Source organism: Doryrhamphus excisus, chromosome 6 (assembly GCF_030265055.1).
Source record: "Doryrhamphus excisus isolate RoL2022-K1 chromosome 6, RoL_Dexc_1.0, whole genome shotgun sequence".
Lineage (NCBI taxonomy): Eukaryota > Metazoa > Chordata > Actinopteri > Syngnathiformes > Syngnathidae > Doryrhamphus > Doryrhamphus excisus.
In genome coordinates, this window is record NC_080471.1 from 19,322,659 (window position 1) to 19,341,204 (window position 18,546).

Consider the following 18,546-nt stretch of genomic DNA (forward strand, 5'->3'; position numbering starts at 1 on the left):
TATTCAGTAAGCATTACTTAAAATAAGCTTTGAGTGAAGAGGAAAAGCTAATTCGTGCAATGCAATATTGTTTGTTGGTTCAAAGCGATTTCATAATTAAGTTGTCATAACTAAGAAAGACTAATGGAAATTGTTGCGTTGATTTTTTTTGTTGTTGAGGCTAAACATTTATTTTTTGAGTGCGTAATCACAGTGTTTTACACTGAGCACATCAGTGTTCAACTGGTTCATAGAAATGTTTGTTCATATAGTGGTTTGTGTGCCTGTTTTGGATGTAAAGTTTCATTTTGCAGGAGAATTGAGGGGTTTTTCAGAAATGTGTGAGTGATTTTTTTTGATTTGTGTGTAGAGTTCTGAGAATATGAGGCATCCTTTCACAAAATGTGTTTAAACAATCGAGAAAAAACTGTAAGAGAACCACTACAGTACACTTAAAGACACTTGAAAAATCAGACCACACTGTTTGGATTAGCTTGAAGGAGGAAGGGGGAGGAGATGTGTTGATGGAGGCATAATAACTTCCTGTGTGTCTCAGCATCTCAGTACATTGAGAGAATCACCGAGAGCCTCCAAGTCAGTCATTCATTCATTCAGCAGCGGAGACACGAAAACAACTATCGGTAGCGAACAACGATCTTTTAAACTTAAGAGGAAACTCCTCCAAACATTTATCTTACATGATAGCTACCTTTAAATCCAAGTTTACGTCGCGGATGCGTTGTCATCCAGGGGTGGAGCCGCGGCGCCGTGCCTGTGGAGGGTCTCCGGCGGTGTGACAAGAAGGTGAAGGATCAGCCAGGGTGGCCGGAGCAGTCAGGAGGATGCTGGAGGGCAATGCCTGCAGAAAGAGAGGATGAGATTTGTCGAAAGGCGCTCGAATTGCTCTCCGACCTGTGCTCGAAGGGAGAAGTGCAGGACGACAACTGCTTAGATTTTATCTACTACTTCAGGGACCTGGCCAGACCCCGTTACTCCGACTCCGGTAAGAATCCGAGTATTAAATCCATTCATTAGTTGATATGTGGCTTTTTAGACTTTTTCCAATGCTTATTTCGCTCTTATTGTGAGGAAAAGTGGCAAACAGGAACTTGTTGCTTGCGTCTCTTAAGAGTCCATCAGTCTGTGGAGGAAGCTAAAAGGGAGAGTTGTTGTTTTTTTTATTCTAATGGATTGTACATAGCGAGGCAGAAGCCCCACCCGACATTTCCCATAGCTCCCAGTAATATAAACATACAGAGAAACAAACAATATGCAGTTATTATTGCCTGTTTGACTGCTTCTAAAATGCTGTTAAACTCATTCATTCATTCATTTTCTACCGCTTTTTCCTCACAAGTGTTGCGGGGGTTGCTGGAGCCTATCCCAGCTGTCTTTGGGCGAGAGGCGGGGTCCACCCTGGACTGGTCGCCAGCCAATTACAGAGCATGAATGGAAGATTTTTATAGTGAATAGAAAACCTGTTTATGACCTTCTAAATACGGTTCGCTACAATTAGAGCCCTCTCGGGAAGAAATAACAGCCCTATAGTCACCTTTACACTCATATTACCCAATATAATATTCATAAAAGACAGAAAATAATAATATAATCATTCACACTCACATTCATACCTATGGACAATCTGGAGTCGCCAATTAACCTAGCATGTTTTTGGAATGTGGGAGGAAACCGGAGTACCCGGAGAAAACCCACGCATGCACGGGGAGAACATGCAAACTCCACACAGAGATGGCCGAGGGTGGAATTGAACCCTGGTCTCCTAGCTGTGAGGTCTGCGCGCTAACCACTAACCACCGCCCTGCTGTTAAACTCATTCATTCATTCATTCATTCATTTTCTACCGCTTTTTCCTCTCGAGGGTCTTCGGGCGAGAGGCGGGGTATGCCAGCCAATCACAGGGCACATATAGACAAACAACCATTCACACTCACATTCATACCTATGGACAATTTGGAGTCGCCAATTAACCTAGCATGTTTTTGGAATGTGGGAGGAAACCGGAGTACCCGGAGAAAACCCACACATGCAAACTCCACACAGAGATGGCCGAGGGTGGAATTGAACCCTGGTCTCCTAGCTGTGAGGTCTGCGCGCTAACCACTAGACCACCGTGCCGCCCTGCTGTTAAACTGAATATAGGAAAAAAAAAACATGGAAAATTATTCAGTGAAACAATACAACAGCATTTCATTCATGTTATTTTCATATAATAGTAGATACATATAAATGTATTGTTATTTGTGTCTTTTTTATGTTGACTTTGTTAATTGCAGCTCAAGCAGGCTGGGCTGCTGCCTTTTAAAAAAAAATGTTACAATCCATCATTAAACATGTATGATGAAGAGGAAGTTCAAGCTACCAGATTGGTTCCCCGAGGAGCTGTGACCCACTTCCTCTTGTATTAGACTGCTCTAAATGCACGCACACATAGTTTGATCCACATCGAACAACTGTCCTGTAAACTCAGTGGAGGCAGCCAAGTCAAGTGGACAAACCCAACCTCATGTTGTTGAGACACTGTGGTTTCACGCTGGAAATCAGGGTGGGTTTTGATTCATTTTAGAAATGGTGTTGTAAATAGTTTGCTATTTAAATTAAGCAGAACCAGGAAGCAGAACTGGAGGTAGCAGATATGATGATGCTGAGGTTCTCATTGGGAGTGACCAGGATGGATAGGATCAGGAACGAGTACATGTTAGAGGCCTTGGAGATAAAGTCAGAGAGGCCAGACTGAGATGGTTCGGACATGTCCAGAGGAGAGATCGTGAATATATTGGTCAAAGGATGCTGCGTTTAGACCAAAGTGGATATAGTGTTGACGGACATGAGGGTAGTTTGTGTGAGAGAAGACAGGGTTGGATGGAGGAGATTGATTTGCTGTGGTGACCCCTGAAGGGAAAAGCCCAAAGAAAATGAGGAATAATAATAATGTAACATACACATACCACACAAATGGTAACCCTTACCGGGATCTAAAACATAGATGTCAAACTAAAGGCCGCCCGGGGTACAGATCTGGGCGGCCGTTTTATTTTATGTATTCTGTGAAAGGCTGGAAAAAAATGTGTTGCAATGAATCACTTAATGTGGCTCTCACTGAGAATGAGTTTGACACCCCTGATCTAAACAAATGACCTTTTATGCTCGATACAGTCATCCCTCATTTATCATGGTTAATTGGTCTCAGACGCAGCCAGGTCAGGGGTCGAGGCTAGCACTCAACAACCATCGACAACTCTTTAGCAATAGCAACGAGGCTGCAACAACCTCATGTAAACTTTGTCAAGTAAACTTTGTCAAAATTATGAAAATAAACAGCATATAAAACCTGTTGATGATCTTGTAAATACATTTTTTGACATTATTATTATACACTATAGTCACCTTTAAACCCATATGATGCAATATAGTAGATATAATAACACAAGATAAGACATATTCAACATTAATAAAACATAACATGCACTCACACATTAGCATTGAGAGTGCTCCCTACTTTCTGCAGCGGGTTTGTCTCGTCAATGGACTGTAATGATGGCTGAATGGCACTAAATCATGATGGTTGTAAATGAGGCAGCACTTTTGAATGAAATAGACTCAAGGCCCTGTGTCTCACAGGCAGATGTTCAAAACACAGTATAAACACTTAAACGCTTATTTTATTCTTCTGAATTATTTCCTAAAAGGTAACTCTAACCCGGCATACAGCTCGTCACTGCCCTCTATAGTCCACACTCTAAACAACAGCTCAGAACTACACAACATTACAGACTTATCTGAACGCCTGATATTTTTACCATCTATCCATTTTCTATACTGTTTATCCTCACGAGGGTTGCGGGCATGCTGGAGCCTACCCCAGTTGTCTTTGGGCGAGAGGCGGTGTTCACCCTGGACTGGTCACCAGCCAATCACAGGGCACATATAGGCAAACAACCATTCACACTCACATTCATACCTATGGACAATTTGGAGTCGCCAATTAACCTAGCATGTTTTTGGAATGTGGGAGGAAACCGGAGTATCCGGAGAAAACCTGCACATGCACGGGGAGAACATGCAAACTCCACACAGATGATGGCCGAGGGTGGAATTGAACCCGGGTCTCCTAGCTGTAAGGTCCGCATGCTAACCCCACGAATTTGCTTATATAAAAGTAATATTCCTTATTCATACAAAACAGCGGTAATTTTTAAATTGATTTTTTTTAAAACTTGTGATACTAGACCAGGGTTCAATTCCACCCTCGGGCATCTCTGTGTGGAGTTTGCATGTTCTCCCTGGTTTCCTCTGGGTACTCCGGTTTCCTCCCACATTCCAAAAACATGCTAGGTTAATTGGCGACTCCAAATTGTCCATAGGTATGAATGTGAATGGAATGGTTGTCTATATGTGCCCTGTGATTGGCTGGCGACCAGTCCAGGGTGTAGTCTGCCTCTCACCCGAAGACAGCTGGGATAGGCGCCAGCAACCCCTGCGACCCTCGTGAGGATAAGCGGCAGAAAATGAATGAATGAATAAATGAACTTGTGATACTGATGGAATGAAGCTGCGAAATTCGAGTGTCAAGGGATGACTGTACTCCTATTTTTACCAGCAATCGCATATATTAACCACAACTCTGAATAAGTTATATTATGAACCTTATGAACCATGAACATTAAGAACATTTTCCACATCAATCCAGGAAATTAAATTGCTAACTTGCTATATTACAGCACAGTGGAGTACTGAATCAGAAGTATAGCACCACTGAGAAAGCCATGTTTTGCCATATTTAGGTGCATGAGGGGCCCCACTTTGCGCAAGGGGGGCATATTCCCATAAAACTTGCAAAGGATCCGCATCACTGCCTTGAAGCACAGATCACTATGTCGACCCGAGGCAGGAGAGAGAAAAAACGGGTAATCTCACACTGTGCTTGTTACCACAATGATTGACATCAAGCAGCAGAATAAAGGAATAAAAAGGCAAACTATGAAGGATTAATAACCTGTCAGTCCTCAGGCAACGTGCGGATTTGATCCAAGCTTGAACCTTTTTTTTTAAATTCTATTAATTAATTGAGCACAAAATAAATGTATTAAACAATTTATTTTCCATGTATTCATTCATTCATTTTCTACCGTTTATCCTCACAAGGGTCTGGTGCTGGAGCCTATCCCAGCTGTCTTCGGGCGAGAGGCGGGGTACACCCTGGACTGGTCGCCAGCCAGTCACAGGGAATAAATGGAAGATTTTTGTAGTTAATAGAAAATCTGTTTATGACCTTCTAAATAATTAGATAATAACAATTAGAGCCCTCTCGAGAAGAAATAACACCCCTATAGCCACCTTTACACTCATATTACCCAATATAATATTCATAAAACACAGAAAATAATAATATAACCATTCACACTCACATTCATACCTATGGACAATTTGGAGTCGCCAATTAACCTAGCATGTTTTTGGAATGTGGGAGGAAACCGGAGTACTTGGAGAAAACCCACGCATGCACGGGGAGAACATGCAAACTCTGCACAGAGATGGCCGAGGGTGGAATTGAACCCTGGACTCCTAGCTGTGAGGTCTACGCGCTAACCACTCAATCGCCGTGCAGCCCCCATGTATTTATATAAATCCAAAAATGTATGTAACTAAATTCCTGTTTAGCTTCCTGTGTAGCTTTTAATGGGGTCTCAGAGCTGTGGTTGATTTTCAAGAAGTACAGATTCTTGGCGGTGCTCTTGTTTGTGATAGTCATTTTATAATTGGGCGGTGGGCTCAATTTCTGCTCAGGGCCCCAATTTGACCAGCAACAGCCCGGTTCATACTGGTGCAGCACTGCAGGCTATGTTAAAGTGGGACACCGGACCCATGGTGTTGGTATGAATGTGAATGGTTGTTTGTCTATATGTGCACTGTGATTGGCTGGCGACCAGTCCAGGGTGTACCCCGCCTCTCGCCTGAAGACAGCTGGGATAGGCTCCAGCATGCCCGCGGCCCTAGTGAGGATAGATGGGTTTATCTACCTAGATTGAGCAGAAAGAATGGAAAAAGGAACATGACTGATCTGATGGTAACATTTAAATTAGGTTATGAATCAATTGAAAAATGCAAGTACGTTTACAGTATATACAGTATATACATTCAGTGCCGGGGCAATATTTTCAGCGTGATGTAGATTAGTTCTACATGGGCAAGAACGATTCATTGTTAGCTGCTGCTTTTTGTTTGCAGCCCTTTTAAGAGCTGCTTGGATCAAAGAGATGTTGCTGCTCCAGTTACTGGCCTTAGGAATGTGTTGATGCAACAAACAGCAAATGTAAAACCTTCTCGCCTGTAATTAGAATTAGGTCAACATCAGCTGAGGCTTTCTCATTCATTTAGACTTGGAACTCATCTGTACAGTTTTGTATTCCTGTCTATTAACTTAGGAGGATCGGAATGTCATGTGCTGTTCTGACATTGTGGCATGGAATGGCAACAATTTAGCACTATCTCTTAGAAAGATACACCAAAACAACTTTGAAGATTGAGGTTTTGTTTGCATAACTAGCTCCTATAAGTGAACATAACTTCTGTTTTAGATAGATTTTGTTAATAAAGAGAATCCCTTTGAATGGCATTGACATCCCTTTGAATGTGTTTTACTGCTGCTACATTGGCTATGTTTACATGCAGTGAAACATTGGAGTTATTGCATTAATTGCATTATTATATTAATAATATAATAATAAATAAATATAAATACAAATATTAATAAATATTATTATTATTGCATTATTCAGGTGAAACTACAGTTTTAAAATCCTTCATTATATTATATTCAACTTTTTAAAGATTGAATAAACACAGAGGGCTGCACGGTGGTCTAGTGGTTAGCGCGCAGACCTCACAGCTAGGAGACCCGTGTTCAATTCCACCCTCGGCCATCTCTGTGTGGCATTTGCATGTTCTCCCCGTGCATGTGTGGGTTTTCTCCGGGTACTCCGGTTTCCTCCCACATTCCAAAAACATGCTAAGTTAATTGGCGACCCCAAATTGTCCATAGGTATGAATGTGAGTGTGAATGGTTATATTATTATTTTCTGTCTTTTATGAATATTATATTGGGTAATATGAGTGTAAAGGTGACTATAGGGGTGTTATTTCTTCTCGAGAGGGCTCTAATTATTATCTAATTATTTAGAAGGTCATAAACAGGTTTGCTATTATGAATGTGAGTGTGAATGGTTGTTTGTCTATATGTGCCCTGTGATTGGCTGGCGACCAGTCCAGGGTGTACCCCGACTATCGCCCGAAGACATCTGGGATAGGCTCCAGCACCCCTGCAACCTTTGTGAGGATAAGCGGTAGAAAATGAATGAATTAATGAATAAACACAGAGACTCTGAGATTGGAAACCAGACTGCACCGTACTTTGGAGGATGATGCATCCACTCTTCACAACATTAAATTCACAGAAGATGAAGAAAGGGAGGGAGTGAAGGCATTCACATCCAAAATGAGACAAATCAAAGACACTAAATATAAAATAAGTCTGACTTTCTAAAGTATATGGACACAGTAACCCCCCCTCCTGTTTAATAAGTGGCAGAATGTTCTAAAAGAAAGACATATTCTCAGTCTCTTTACAATATATTTCAGTGAGAAGAACATCCGCAGTCAACATGCAAGTAGCATGTTTCTTCTGCCTCTGAGGAGCAACATCACCACAAGAACCAAAGTAGATGTCATGTAAACACACATTTAAATGTTACCGACCACACATAAGAGCTGTTGAAAGCTCTGTGTTCCGTTTTTCATCATTTTTCATCATTTTTCATCATTCCATTTGAAAAGTAATCTTCTACCTTTGACAGCGGTTGGTATGTAGCATGATCAAATGAGCTGAAATGACCAAATTGTCCACCTAGAATCTTAACACAGAGTTTGGTCAATGATTGAATTAGACATAGTGCATGTAAACAGGGACTTCATGTCAAAGTGTGGAAATTTCGGAAATCCCACTGTTTTATTCGTCCATCCACTTTCTGTACCGCTTATCCTCACAAGAGTCGTGGGCATGCTGGAGCCTATCCCAGCTGTCCTCAGACGAGAGGCGGGGTACACCCTGGACTGGTCGCAGGCCAATCACAGGGCACATATAGACAAACAACCATTCACACTCACATTCATACCTATGGACAATTTGGAGTCGCCAATTAACCTAGCATGTTTTTGGAATGTGGGAGGAAACCGGAGTACCCGGAGAAAACCCACACTTGCACGGGGAGAACATGCAACCTCCACACAGAGATGGCCGAGGGTGGAATTCTCCTACAAAACTCCTTGCTGTGAGGCATGCGCGCTAACCACTCAACCGCCGTGCAGCCTGTTACTGTCCATGACTATTAAAATGCAAAAGCAAGGAATACATTAGTAGTAACACACAGGTATGAGTGTTATTTATTTATTAAATGGCTTTTTTGCTCTTATTATGTTATGTATTTTTTTTATGTATTTACTTTAATTTATGTATTTACTCTACTATATTGGGTAATTATTGGGTAATGAGTTTAAAGGTGAATATATGGGTGACTAGAGTATTCTAGTAATGTTACAGCTTATATATGCTCCAACAACAAAAATATTCAACCCTACTTTACAGGAATTCACTCATCAACAACAAAATAACCTAAATACATTTATTTGTGGGGTTTTTTTGCCTCTCAATACAATGGTTTAATATTGTCTTAATGCCTGAAACCCATCATAATCATAGGGGAATATGTTGCTGGAGAAAGTTAGATTGCAGAAAGTAATTTTGTGACTGCGATACTACTGAGATTCATTAAATGTTTGGAGACTTGCATCACAACACACTTAATTGCATTCTGAGGTATTGTTGCTCGGCAACATATTAACACTGTTGACTCGCTTAAGGACTTCAAACCTTGAATGAGTTTCCAGAATGACCTAAAAAATAAATGGTTATCTCTCTTATTTGCTTTTCCAAAACATTCTATTGAAGTCACTTCCTTTAAATTGTGTAACTGTATATTCTTCCAGCATTGCATTGCAATTTTCCCACTCTGCACTCAACATTATGCAGATGTTTCCCATTGGAGCCACTCTCCGATGCCCTTTCACTTCAGTTATTGTCTCTTATTGACCTACTGCTGACTTGGCTGCTGCATCTTATTGAGCTGTTCTCTCAGAGCTTGACTCCAGGGAGGAGGGACTACAGTACAGTCTAATGAGCTGCCTCGAAACCAAGGCTCTCTCTCTTGACAGCAGCACTCTACAGAAAACAATAAACTAGTCCCGATCATCCGCTTACTCAACCATTACTTCCCATGAAGAAGTTCTTAGCTGTTAAAGTCACTGCTCCGTTTTGATTAGAACCGTTTAGAATCTAAGCCTGGACCTTCATGCCTGGGAACTGTAGAAATCCTCCCCCTGAGGACTCTAAGTGGGTTTCGAATAGAGGATAAGGGAATCTTAAAGAACCAAATCATGGAACGAGAACCAAATTGTTTATTCCTGACAACAATACCTAATACAGACGTCCGGGCTTATCTGCAGTCCCAGTATGCCTACAAGTAAGCGGGTCTTATTACAGCGCAGCTGCAAAAAAGCACCTTTCCTTTCCCTGCCCGGTCTTTTATTATACACTCAAGATTGTGTAAGAGGCTGGAGTCCTGGACCAATCAGCTTTCGTCACTGCCCTTGCTTGAACCGCTTCTTTCTTGGTGTTTCTGTTTTCGTTTGTTCGCAGGGGCATCAAGGCATCTGGAACATTTTGCTTTTCCTTTGTTGCAAAGCAAGCTGTCACGTTAATCCTTTTTTGTGTGGGTGCGTGTATAAGTATCTTTTGTCTGTATTTGTGAGACTATGTGTTTGTTTTAGCTTTTATCTTTAGCTAGCAAAATTGAGCAAATACCTTCAGAACAAAGCACAACAGTTCGGCTTACTCCACAGGACACATGCCCAAGCAAGCATTGCATTAATCAAATTCTCAGATATATTTAATGATAATTGTGGTGTCTTCGATAGTGTGATTACTGATTGGTGGAACTGATGAATGCAATTAGCTGCCCCCAGCTGTACAGAACTGAAGGCCGTGATTGCACTCTGCAAGGGACTTTGAAAGTCGAGACACCCTGTAGCTATAAGAAAGGCTGACATAAAGATAATGTCGTGAAGTGTGTTTTTTTTGTAAAAAGAAGTGGAATTAGTTTGGATTGATTTGAAAACCATATACATTATATTGTGATATAAAGTGAATTTTGATTGCTACTTGAACTCAAGTCAGCTGTGTGACACATCAAAGCAAGAGCACAATAGAAAAAGGCTTCTATGCTTATACCCACAAAAGCCACGCATTATGTATCAGCTTCACTGCTTTCAGCTCACTCAGGCTGGAACTTCAGAGCCGCACGTAAGCAAGCCTCATTTCACAAGTCAGAATGCTGACTGTGCTTTAGAGCATTCAAGCAGAATTTTGGAGTGTTTTTCAGTGTTACTGAAACAACCAAAATATTTTGTCATACTTCAGCGTGAGCGCTGGTAGTGCAGTGGTTCACATTCCATCTGGCACGGGCTCAGGAAAATAATTTATTTTCATTGCAAGTTTTGAAGGCTCCACGTATTTAAAGTTATTTGGCTTGCAATGACTTATTTGACTAAATCAAAGTAAACAGTAAATATTAATGCCGTACGGTGGAGACCTAACCAACTTAATCCACATCTGATTAGCACCACTGTTACTTCGCAATTATACAAACCATCAATACTACATGGAAACCGCAATATTATTTTAACTGATACAAGTGATATGCATTTCTGCTTGTAATTTTTATTATGTAGTATTACAGTATGTAGCTTCCACCAGTAATTGCCAGTGCCTGTAAATTTGGTGCCTCGCAATATTGTGGTCCGAGCATCACTTCTGCACTCTATCATGTTTTTTTTGTGTGTGTGGGGGGCAATTAATTAATTAATTAACTCGTTCAACCCCAGCTATTTGTCAAAAGCCGTCCCTTACAACCTTATGGAAATTTTTCAGCTTAAAACTGCACCAAATGTGCTCTCTTTTATTGTGGAGTTGCATCATCACCTCTTTGTACCTCTTGTATAAAGCGCTCCCAAATACACATTTATATCAGCATAAATTGTGAATGAGTTTATTACCGCTGTTTCATGGTTGGCTCTGGACCGTTACTACTCAAAAAATATTGAAATACAAGTTATACGTCGTATTCTGGTCACAAGGTGTCAGTAATGTTACAGTAATGAGACATGACATTAGATTAGATTACCTTCCACACTGCATGGAAGTTCTCCCATTGTGTGTAACACACCATTTTTCCCACTCTAATTTGGAACCCTTTCTTAAGTTTAGAATAAATACATTTGAGGTTAGCTAGTTAGCTTCCCTAAGTTCACAGCCGCTTCTCTCTTGTGTCCTTGCAGTGATCTGCGATAAACGAGGGATAACTGTAAATGGAATGGCTCAGTGAAAAAGCATTCAGACAAATTCAAACTGAGTTGGAGCAGTTCAGAATCAATCGTTAATCAATATCTATGCAATAACAAAAATATAGTTTTAAATAAATGGATGCCTCCCGGACGCCTCCCTGGTGAGGTGTTCCGGGCATGCCCAGCCGGGAAAAGGCCCCGGGGCAGACCTAGGACACGCTGGAGGGACTATGTCTCACAGCTGGCCTGGGAACGCCTTGGTGTCCTCCCGGTGGAGCTGGAGGAGGTGGCCGGGGATCGGGAAGTCTGGGCTTCCCTACTAAGACTGCTGCCCCCGCGACCCGGACCCGGATAAGCGGAGGAAAATGGATGGATGGATGGAGTTTTAAATAAAATCCATCGACTCACCAGAGATGTCAATTTCTCCTCCTCAGCCATTGTGTCGAGTCAAGTGCAGTCATTTCAAGTCAATGCCAAGTCAAGTCCAGTCCAGTCAACGCCAAGTCAAGTCAATTTAAGTCAATGCCAAGTCAAGTCAATGCCAAGTCAAGTTCAGTCCAGTCCAGTCAATGCCAAGTCAAGTCTAGTCCAGTCAATTCAGGTCAAGTCAATGCCAAGTCAATTCCAGTCCAGTTCAGTCAATGCCAAGTCAATGCCAAGTCAAGTTCAGTCCAGTCAATGCCAAGTCAAGTCCAGTCAATGCCAAGTCAAGTCAATGCCAAGTCTAGTCCAGTCAATTCAGGTCAAGTCAATGCCAAGTCAATTCCAGTCCAGTCCAGTCAATGCCAAGTCAAGTCAGTCAATGCCAAGTCAAGTCAAGTCCAGTCAATGCCAAGTCAAGTCAGTCAATGCCAAGTCCAGTCCAGTCCAGTCAATGCCAAGTCCAAGTCCAGTCCAGTCCAGTCTAGTCTAGTCCAGTCCAGTCAATGCAAAGTCAAGTCAATTTATATAGCCCTTAATCACAAAAGAGCCTCAAAGGGCAATGGATGTTGAGATGACAATTGAGTGTAAACAGGGAAATATAATAGTCCAGTTCCTAGATGTAGTTCCACCAGGAGATCTGGTCAGCCGTGGGTCTTGGCATGATTGACAGCCCTCCGCTACAGCGTCTCCAAGAGGCGGTCCACGTGAGATGCCAAATAACATTGGCAGTGATCATTTATCGTGCAAAGATGTGCGCTTGTATCGGGACGTGTGTAAAGTATGTATTATACATTCAATTGAGTGGCTTTAAATACTCTAATGCAAGGCACACTTTCTGATGAGTCTGACTCAGAAAGACAAAAGAGAAAATGAAAAAGAACCAGTGGAGATATGATGGAATATGACATTGTGAACACAATTATCCCTCAATTTCTTCCTCTCATCTCAGAGGCTGGTCTCCACCATGCTGTTAGATGCGCTTGTAGAAAGCTAAGACGTGCCTGTGGAAGCCTATTCACACTTGAGTGGTATCCTATATCAACTAGCACTTTATCTGTTCAGACAACAATTTCCCAGAAGTTAATGTGTAATGACTATCTGCTGATATACACCAACCCTTGTTCTGCACTTAGATCTTCTTCCTTTGCAGATACAACAAGAACATATATAAACCTGTATCCCTTACAAATAAGTAAGTGGATAATCCTCTCCAGAACCAGCATCAAATTATGTTTGATGGATGATTAGCTTGTGAGAAATGAGGAGAGCATGGCAACCGTTGAAAAAAATGTATATAAATCATAGAAGACGACACACCCACGATGCATCTTCAATGTTCTGGCTTAGACAAGGAAGTTTTCATGCAAGATTCAGAAAAACCTTCTCTGCCACACCTTCAGGCACTCCTAGAAGGATTTTTCCAGTATCCTCCGCAGCGGCGTCCTCACGCCCACGTCTTAAAAGCGAGTCCCCTTGATGATTCCCTTGAGCTTGAGAAAAAAAGGGTTGGGGGGGTGGGGGGGATCCTATGGAGTCAGGTTGGGTTATTAAGGAGGTTGCTTCAATGCTGCAATGTTCGTCTCTGCCAGGAATTGTCAGTTGCTTAGATAATTGTGATAGATAGATAATAGATATACTGTATAATATATACAATATATACAATACTATATAATAAATTGTCCCGCCACAACTATCACCCCGTGGCAAGAAGTTGCAGTGGATGATGCTCCTCACATCGAAGAATGTGATCAACAATCCAACAATCGGGGCTGCATGATGGTCAAGTGGTTAGCACGTAGGCCTCACAGCCAGGAGACCCCAGTTCGATTCCACCCTTGGCCATCTTCTGTGTGGAGTTTGCATGTTTTCTCCGGGTACTCCGGTTTCCTCCCACATTCCAAAAACACGCTAGGTTAATTGGCGACTCCAAACCGGAGTACCCGGAGAAAACCCACGCATGCACGGGGAGAACATGCAAACTCCACACAGAGATGGCCAAGGGTGGAATTGAACCCTGGTCTCTTAGCTGTGAGGTCGCTAATCACTCGACCGCCGTGCAGACCCAGAATGCGATCAACAATCCAACAATCCTGGAACTTTTGTGCTATAGAAATTAATTCATCACATGACAAATCTTGGTTGCATGCTAGAAGACCCATGTTCGATTCCACCCTCGGCCATCTTCTGTGTGGAGTTTGCATGTTCTCCCCGTGCATGCGTGGGTTTTTTACGGGTACTCCGTTTCCTCCCACATTCCAAAAACATGCTAGGTTAATTGGCCACTCCAAATTGTCCATAGGTATGAATGTGAGTGTGAATGGTTGTTTGTCTATATGTGCCCTGTGATTGGCTGGCGACCAGTCCAGGGTGTACCCCGCCTCTTGCCCAAAAACAGCTGGGATAGGCTCCAGCACCCCCAGCGACTTGTGAGGAAAAGCGGTAGAAAATGAATGAATGAATGAATCCAACAATCCTGGAACTTTTGTGCTATAGAAATTAATTCATCACATGACACATCTCGGTTGCACGGTGGACAAGTGGTTAGCACGTAGACCTCACAGCTAGCATGTTTGCATGACTCAAAACCAGTTCTCAAGGAGAACATTTTCCAATTCAACTCTGAGTATGGGGCGGCACGGCGGTCAAGTTGGTTATCGCGCAGACCTCAGAGCTAGGAGGACCAGGGTTCAATTCCACCCTCGGCCATCTCAGTGTGGAGTTTGCATGTTCTCCCCGTGCATGCGTGGGTTTTCTCCAGGTACTCCGGTTTCCTCCCACATTCCAAAAACATGCTAGGTTAATTGGCGACTCCAAATTGTCCATAGGTATGAATGTGAGTGTGAATGGTTGTTTGTCTATATGTGCCCTGTGATTGGCTGGCGATCAGTCGAGTGTTTTCCCCCCGCAGACAGCTGGGATAGGCTCCAGCACCCCCGCAACCCTCATGAGGATAAGCAGTAGAAAATGAATGAATGACAAATCTCCATATATTGCCATGCGTGTCAGTTATCCTCACTGCTCCCCTCCAAACAGGCAGGACGAGCAAAGGAGTGGGACCTCGTGAAGAGCAATGTAAAGTGACGTTGTAGCACTTAGTAAGCAAAAAGATGTTTGCATCTAAATGCCACAGCCCCCATTTGGGAATATTAATGAGCTCGGTGAGCACATCAACACAAACAAGCCACTATACTGAATTTTCTAATACTGATTTTCTAATGCAAGATAATTACATTGCTTGTTATGTAGTGTAAAATAATGTTTGGGAAGTTGATTCACCTCAAAAGGGACTTGACTAAATGCCAAAGGCCTGTTAAGTGATTTTAAAAACTCTTCCTGATCTCCAACCAGCTGTGTCATTTCTTCACCGTCTCTCTCTATTTGCTTCTTCAGCAGCTTGACAAGACTTTGCACTCGGGCACTGCCTTGCCGGCAGCTTTTCTTTTTCAACTCCAGCATCTTTGACAGGATACCATACATTTGTCTTTCATGGCAAAAATGAATAAATCATAATTCAATAAAAAAAGGCGTATTCTGTTTTGCTCTCTCTCTCTAATAAAGTGCAATTGTGTGTGTGTGACTGCACTTAAATGTTTCCTCAACAACAAGTAAACAATCTTAGAACAACATTAGAATATTCTTGCCAACAAAGTTACATCATAGAAGTACTATTGACTTAAACTAGGCGTGTAATACTAATTACTATTGAGAAACTGATGATATCGGCTGCACGGCGGTCAAGTGGTTAGCACAAGGACCTCACAGCTAGGAGACCCGAGTTCAATCCCACCCTCGGCCTCTCTGTGTGGAGTTTGCATGTTCTCCCTGTGCATGCGTGGGTTTTTTCCGGGTACTCCGGTTTCCTCCCACATTCCAAAAACATGCTAGGTTAATTGGCGACTCCAAATTGTCCATAGGTATGAATGTGAGTGTGAATGGTTGTTTGTCTATATGTGCCCTGTGATTGGCTAGCGACCAGTCCAGGGTGTACCCCGCCTATTGACCGAAGACAGCTGGGATAGGCTCCAGCACCCTGCGACCCTTGTGAGGATAAGTGGTAGAAAATGAATGAATGAATGAACTGATGATATCAATTTGAGGCTGCACAGCGGCCAAGTGGTTAGCGTACAGGCCTCACAGCTAGGATTCCACCCTCGGCCATCTCTGTGTGGAGTTTGCATGTTCTCTCCGAGTAGTCCGGTTTCCTCCCACATTCCAAAAACATGCTAGGTTAATCGGCGACTCCAAATTGTCCATAGGTATGAATGTGAGTGTGAATGGTTGTTTGTCTATGTGTCCTCTGATTGGCTGGCGACCAGTAGGATATCCAGCAGGATATGCGGTCGAAAATGAATGAATAATATCTATTTGTTCATCTGTCATCTTGAACCCCCTTTCCCCCAAACCCCCCCTTTGGTTTTTTAAAGAGTGGTGCTTTTTAGATCCATTATTTAATACTAGCTTAATGCTTGTGCTAATCTATTTTCTAGTCTGATTCAGGAGAGACAGATGGAGGGTGACATCATTTCATCATAGCCTGTTTCTCCATGCACACATAAAACCATTTTATACCGTGGCTTGTCTCTTTGTATTTACTGTAGTGCATTATAGTTTTTTTTTTTCACTTGATTTAATTGTTTCTCTTTTTTTTTTATTTGAAAACATGCCATGTCCTTAAAACATTCAAGTGTTGCTTTTAAAAGGGGAATTGCTGGCATTCAGTAAAAGGTCCCAGCTCTCCACTGCTCTGGCAGCTGAATTCTACTTTGTTTATTCCATCAGTGTCACATTGTTGACAGACAGGAAGCAAGAACATTTGTTTTGACATCATATCAAACATGCGAGATTATATAACGCTGTTGAGTCTTATTGTGAAAATGCATATACTAGTCATTTGGTATACCTGTGTAATGAGCTTTATCTAAAACCAAACATGTTGAATTTCTTATTGGGCTTTTTTTCAGGTAAGAATTCCGAGTAAACAGTTCTCCCATGGGTTAGTCTATGGGAGTCTAGTCTATGCTGCTGTTCAATTCCTGGGAAAAAAAAATTCACCCAGCCTCTCACTCTCTTTTTATCTCCAGATGTATCGGTGAGCCTGTTGTCCCTGCTGGTGACCACATGTGGTCTGGCCTTATTCAGCGTCTCCCTATTTGTATCATGGAAACTTTGCTGGGCACCCTTGAGTGGCCGATTCCTCCCAGATGTCCTAAAGGGGGCACATTTTCTGGGAGGGGACCAAGAGCCTGTCCTAACAGAGGTAAGATGAAAAAAGCTCTCAATATCCATCCATTGCATGTACTATATATGTCACAATGCAATATATTCATCCCTTAATTGGTTCCAGACTCCACTTGGATAAGTAAATTTTGTTGAATTTTACAACTAGAGTTGTACTTAATATTAATAAAGAGAATATTTCCATAGTTAAAACACAGTAAACTTGTTTATGACTTTCTAAATATGAGTTCTAACATTATTATAACAATGTAGACATGAACTAACACCCTATAATAACTTTTACACTCCTACATCAAATAGCGCAGGCTATGGTATCACTGCAGGGACATAAGAGACGGACACTAGCATAGCAAGCTATGAGCTAATTAGTTGGCCTCCTCAATTTACTTATTCTAAACTTGTGGAAAGGAAGGACAACGAAGACAAAAAAAAGTACCATTTCCACACGCTGTGAGAGGAGAACTTTTTGTCACTCATCTCAGCAATGCCATGTCGGCTCGGCTATGCTGGCTTAGTCGCCGATCTCTAGTCTATTGATTAGAATACTACATATAACTTGTCCTTCAATATTTTGTCACTAATAATAGGCCATAGTAAACCATAAAACAGCGAACATTTAGTCATTCTAGAATCAAGCTCAACAGGGTCTTTTTTGAAAGGGGGAGTGATATTTGGGGGATGGGCTGTAATTATAAATGTCAATTTCTGTCGGTAATGTCAATGTAACGATAAAATAATAACACTGCTCGACCAAATATTTTTACTTTAGAAACAATATTTTTAATTGTCCTAAAAGTGTAAAACCTGCTGTGTCAACAAATAAATACAATAAAAACACTCATTCTCACACAGGTTGTGCAGAGGAAGGATACGGTTTATGAGTCCCTGTTGTTATCATTGACTTCTTGTCACTGAAGCCATATTGTCGAAATATTTATGTACAGGTGGATGGGGATGACCGGGAGTACAGCGAAGATGGCTGCACAAAGGAGCCCACAGGCCCCCCAATGGCCGTGGCTGTCCCAGAGTCGGGTCTTAAGATCAGCCACACATCACCTGACATTCCTCTGGAGACTCAGACCAAAGTGGACCACATCCAAACCCACACTTTGGCCAGGGACAGAGTGCAAAGACAAATTACCGAGCCCACCTCGTCAGTACGGTCAGTACTGAATGTGTACTTTTTTTGTATTGGTACCTTTGGTATGCTTTTATACATTATATTACAATAGTTGCATGGTGGATGAGTGGTTAGCGCGCAGACCTCACAGCTAGGAGACCCGAGTTCAATCCCACCCTCGGCCATGGAGTTTTCATGTTCTCCCACATTCCAAAAACATGCTAAGCTAATTGCCGACTCCAAATTGTCCATAGGTATGAATGTGAGTGTGAATGGTTGTTTGTCTATATGTGCCCTGTGATTGGCTGGCGATT

General features: G+C 42.1%; 1 protein-coding gene across 1 annotated transcript in view; it reads left to right on the top strand.

Annotated features, from left to right (window-relative positions):
• Positions 1-529: 529 nt before the first annotated feature.
• The window catches only part of syt9b (synaptotagmin IXb), a 30,946-nt gene continuing 12,929 nt past the window's right edge, over positions 530-18,546 (top strand). The window contains exons 1-3 of the mRNA XM_058074612.1: positions 530-982; positions 16,956-17,131; positions 18,057-18,274. Coding sequence (XP_057930595.1) covers positions 835-982; positions 16,956-17,131; positions 18,057-18,274 — 542 coding nt within the window. The 5' untranslated portion in view covers positions 530-834. The remainder of the gene's footprint in view (positions 983-16,955; positions 17,132-18,056; positions 18,275-18,546) is intronic.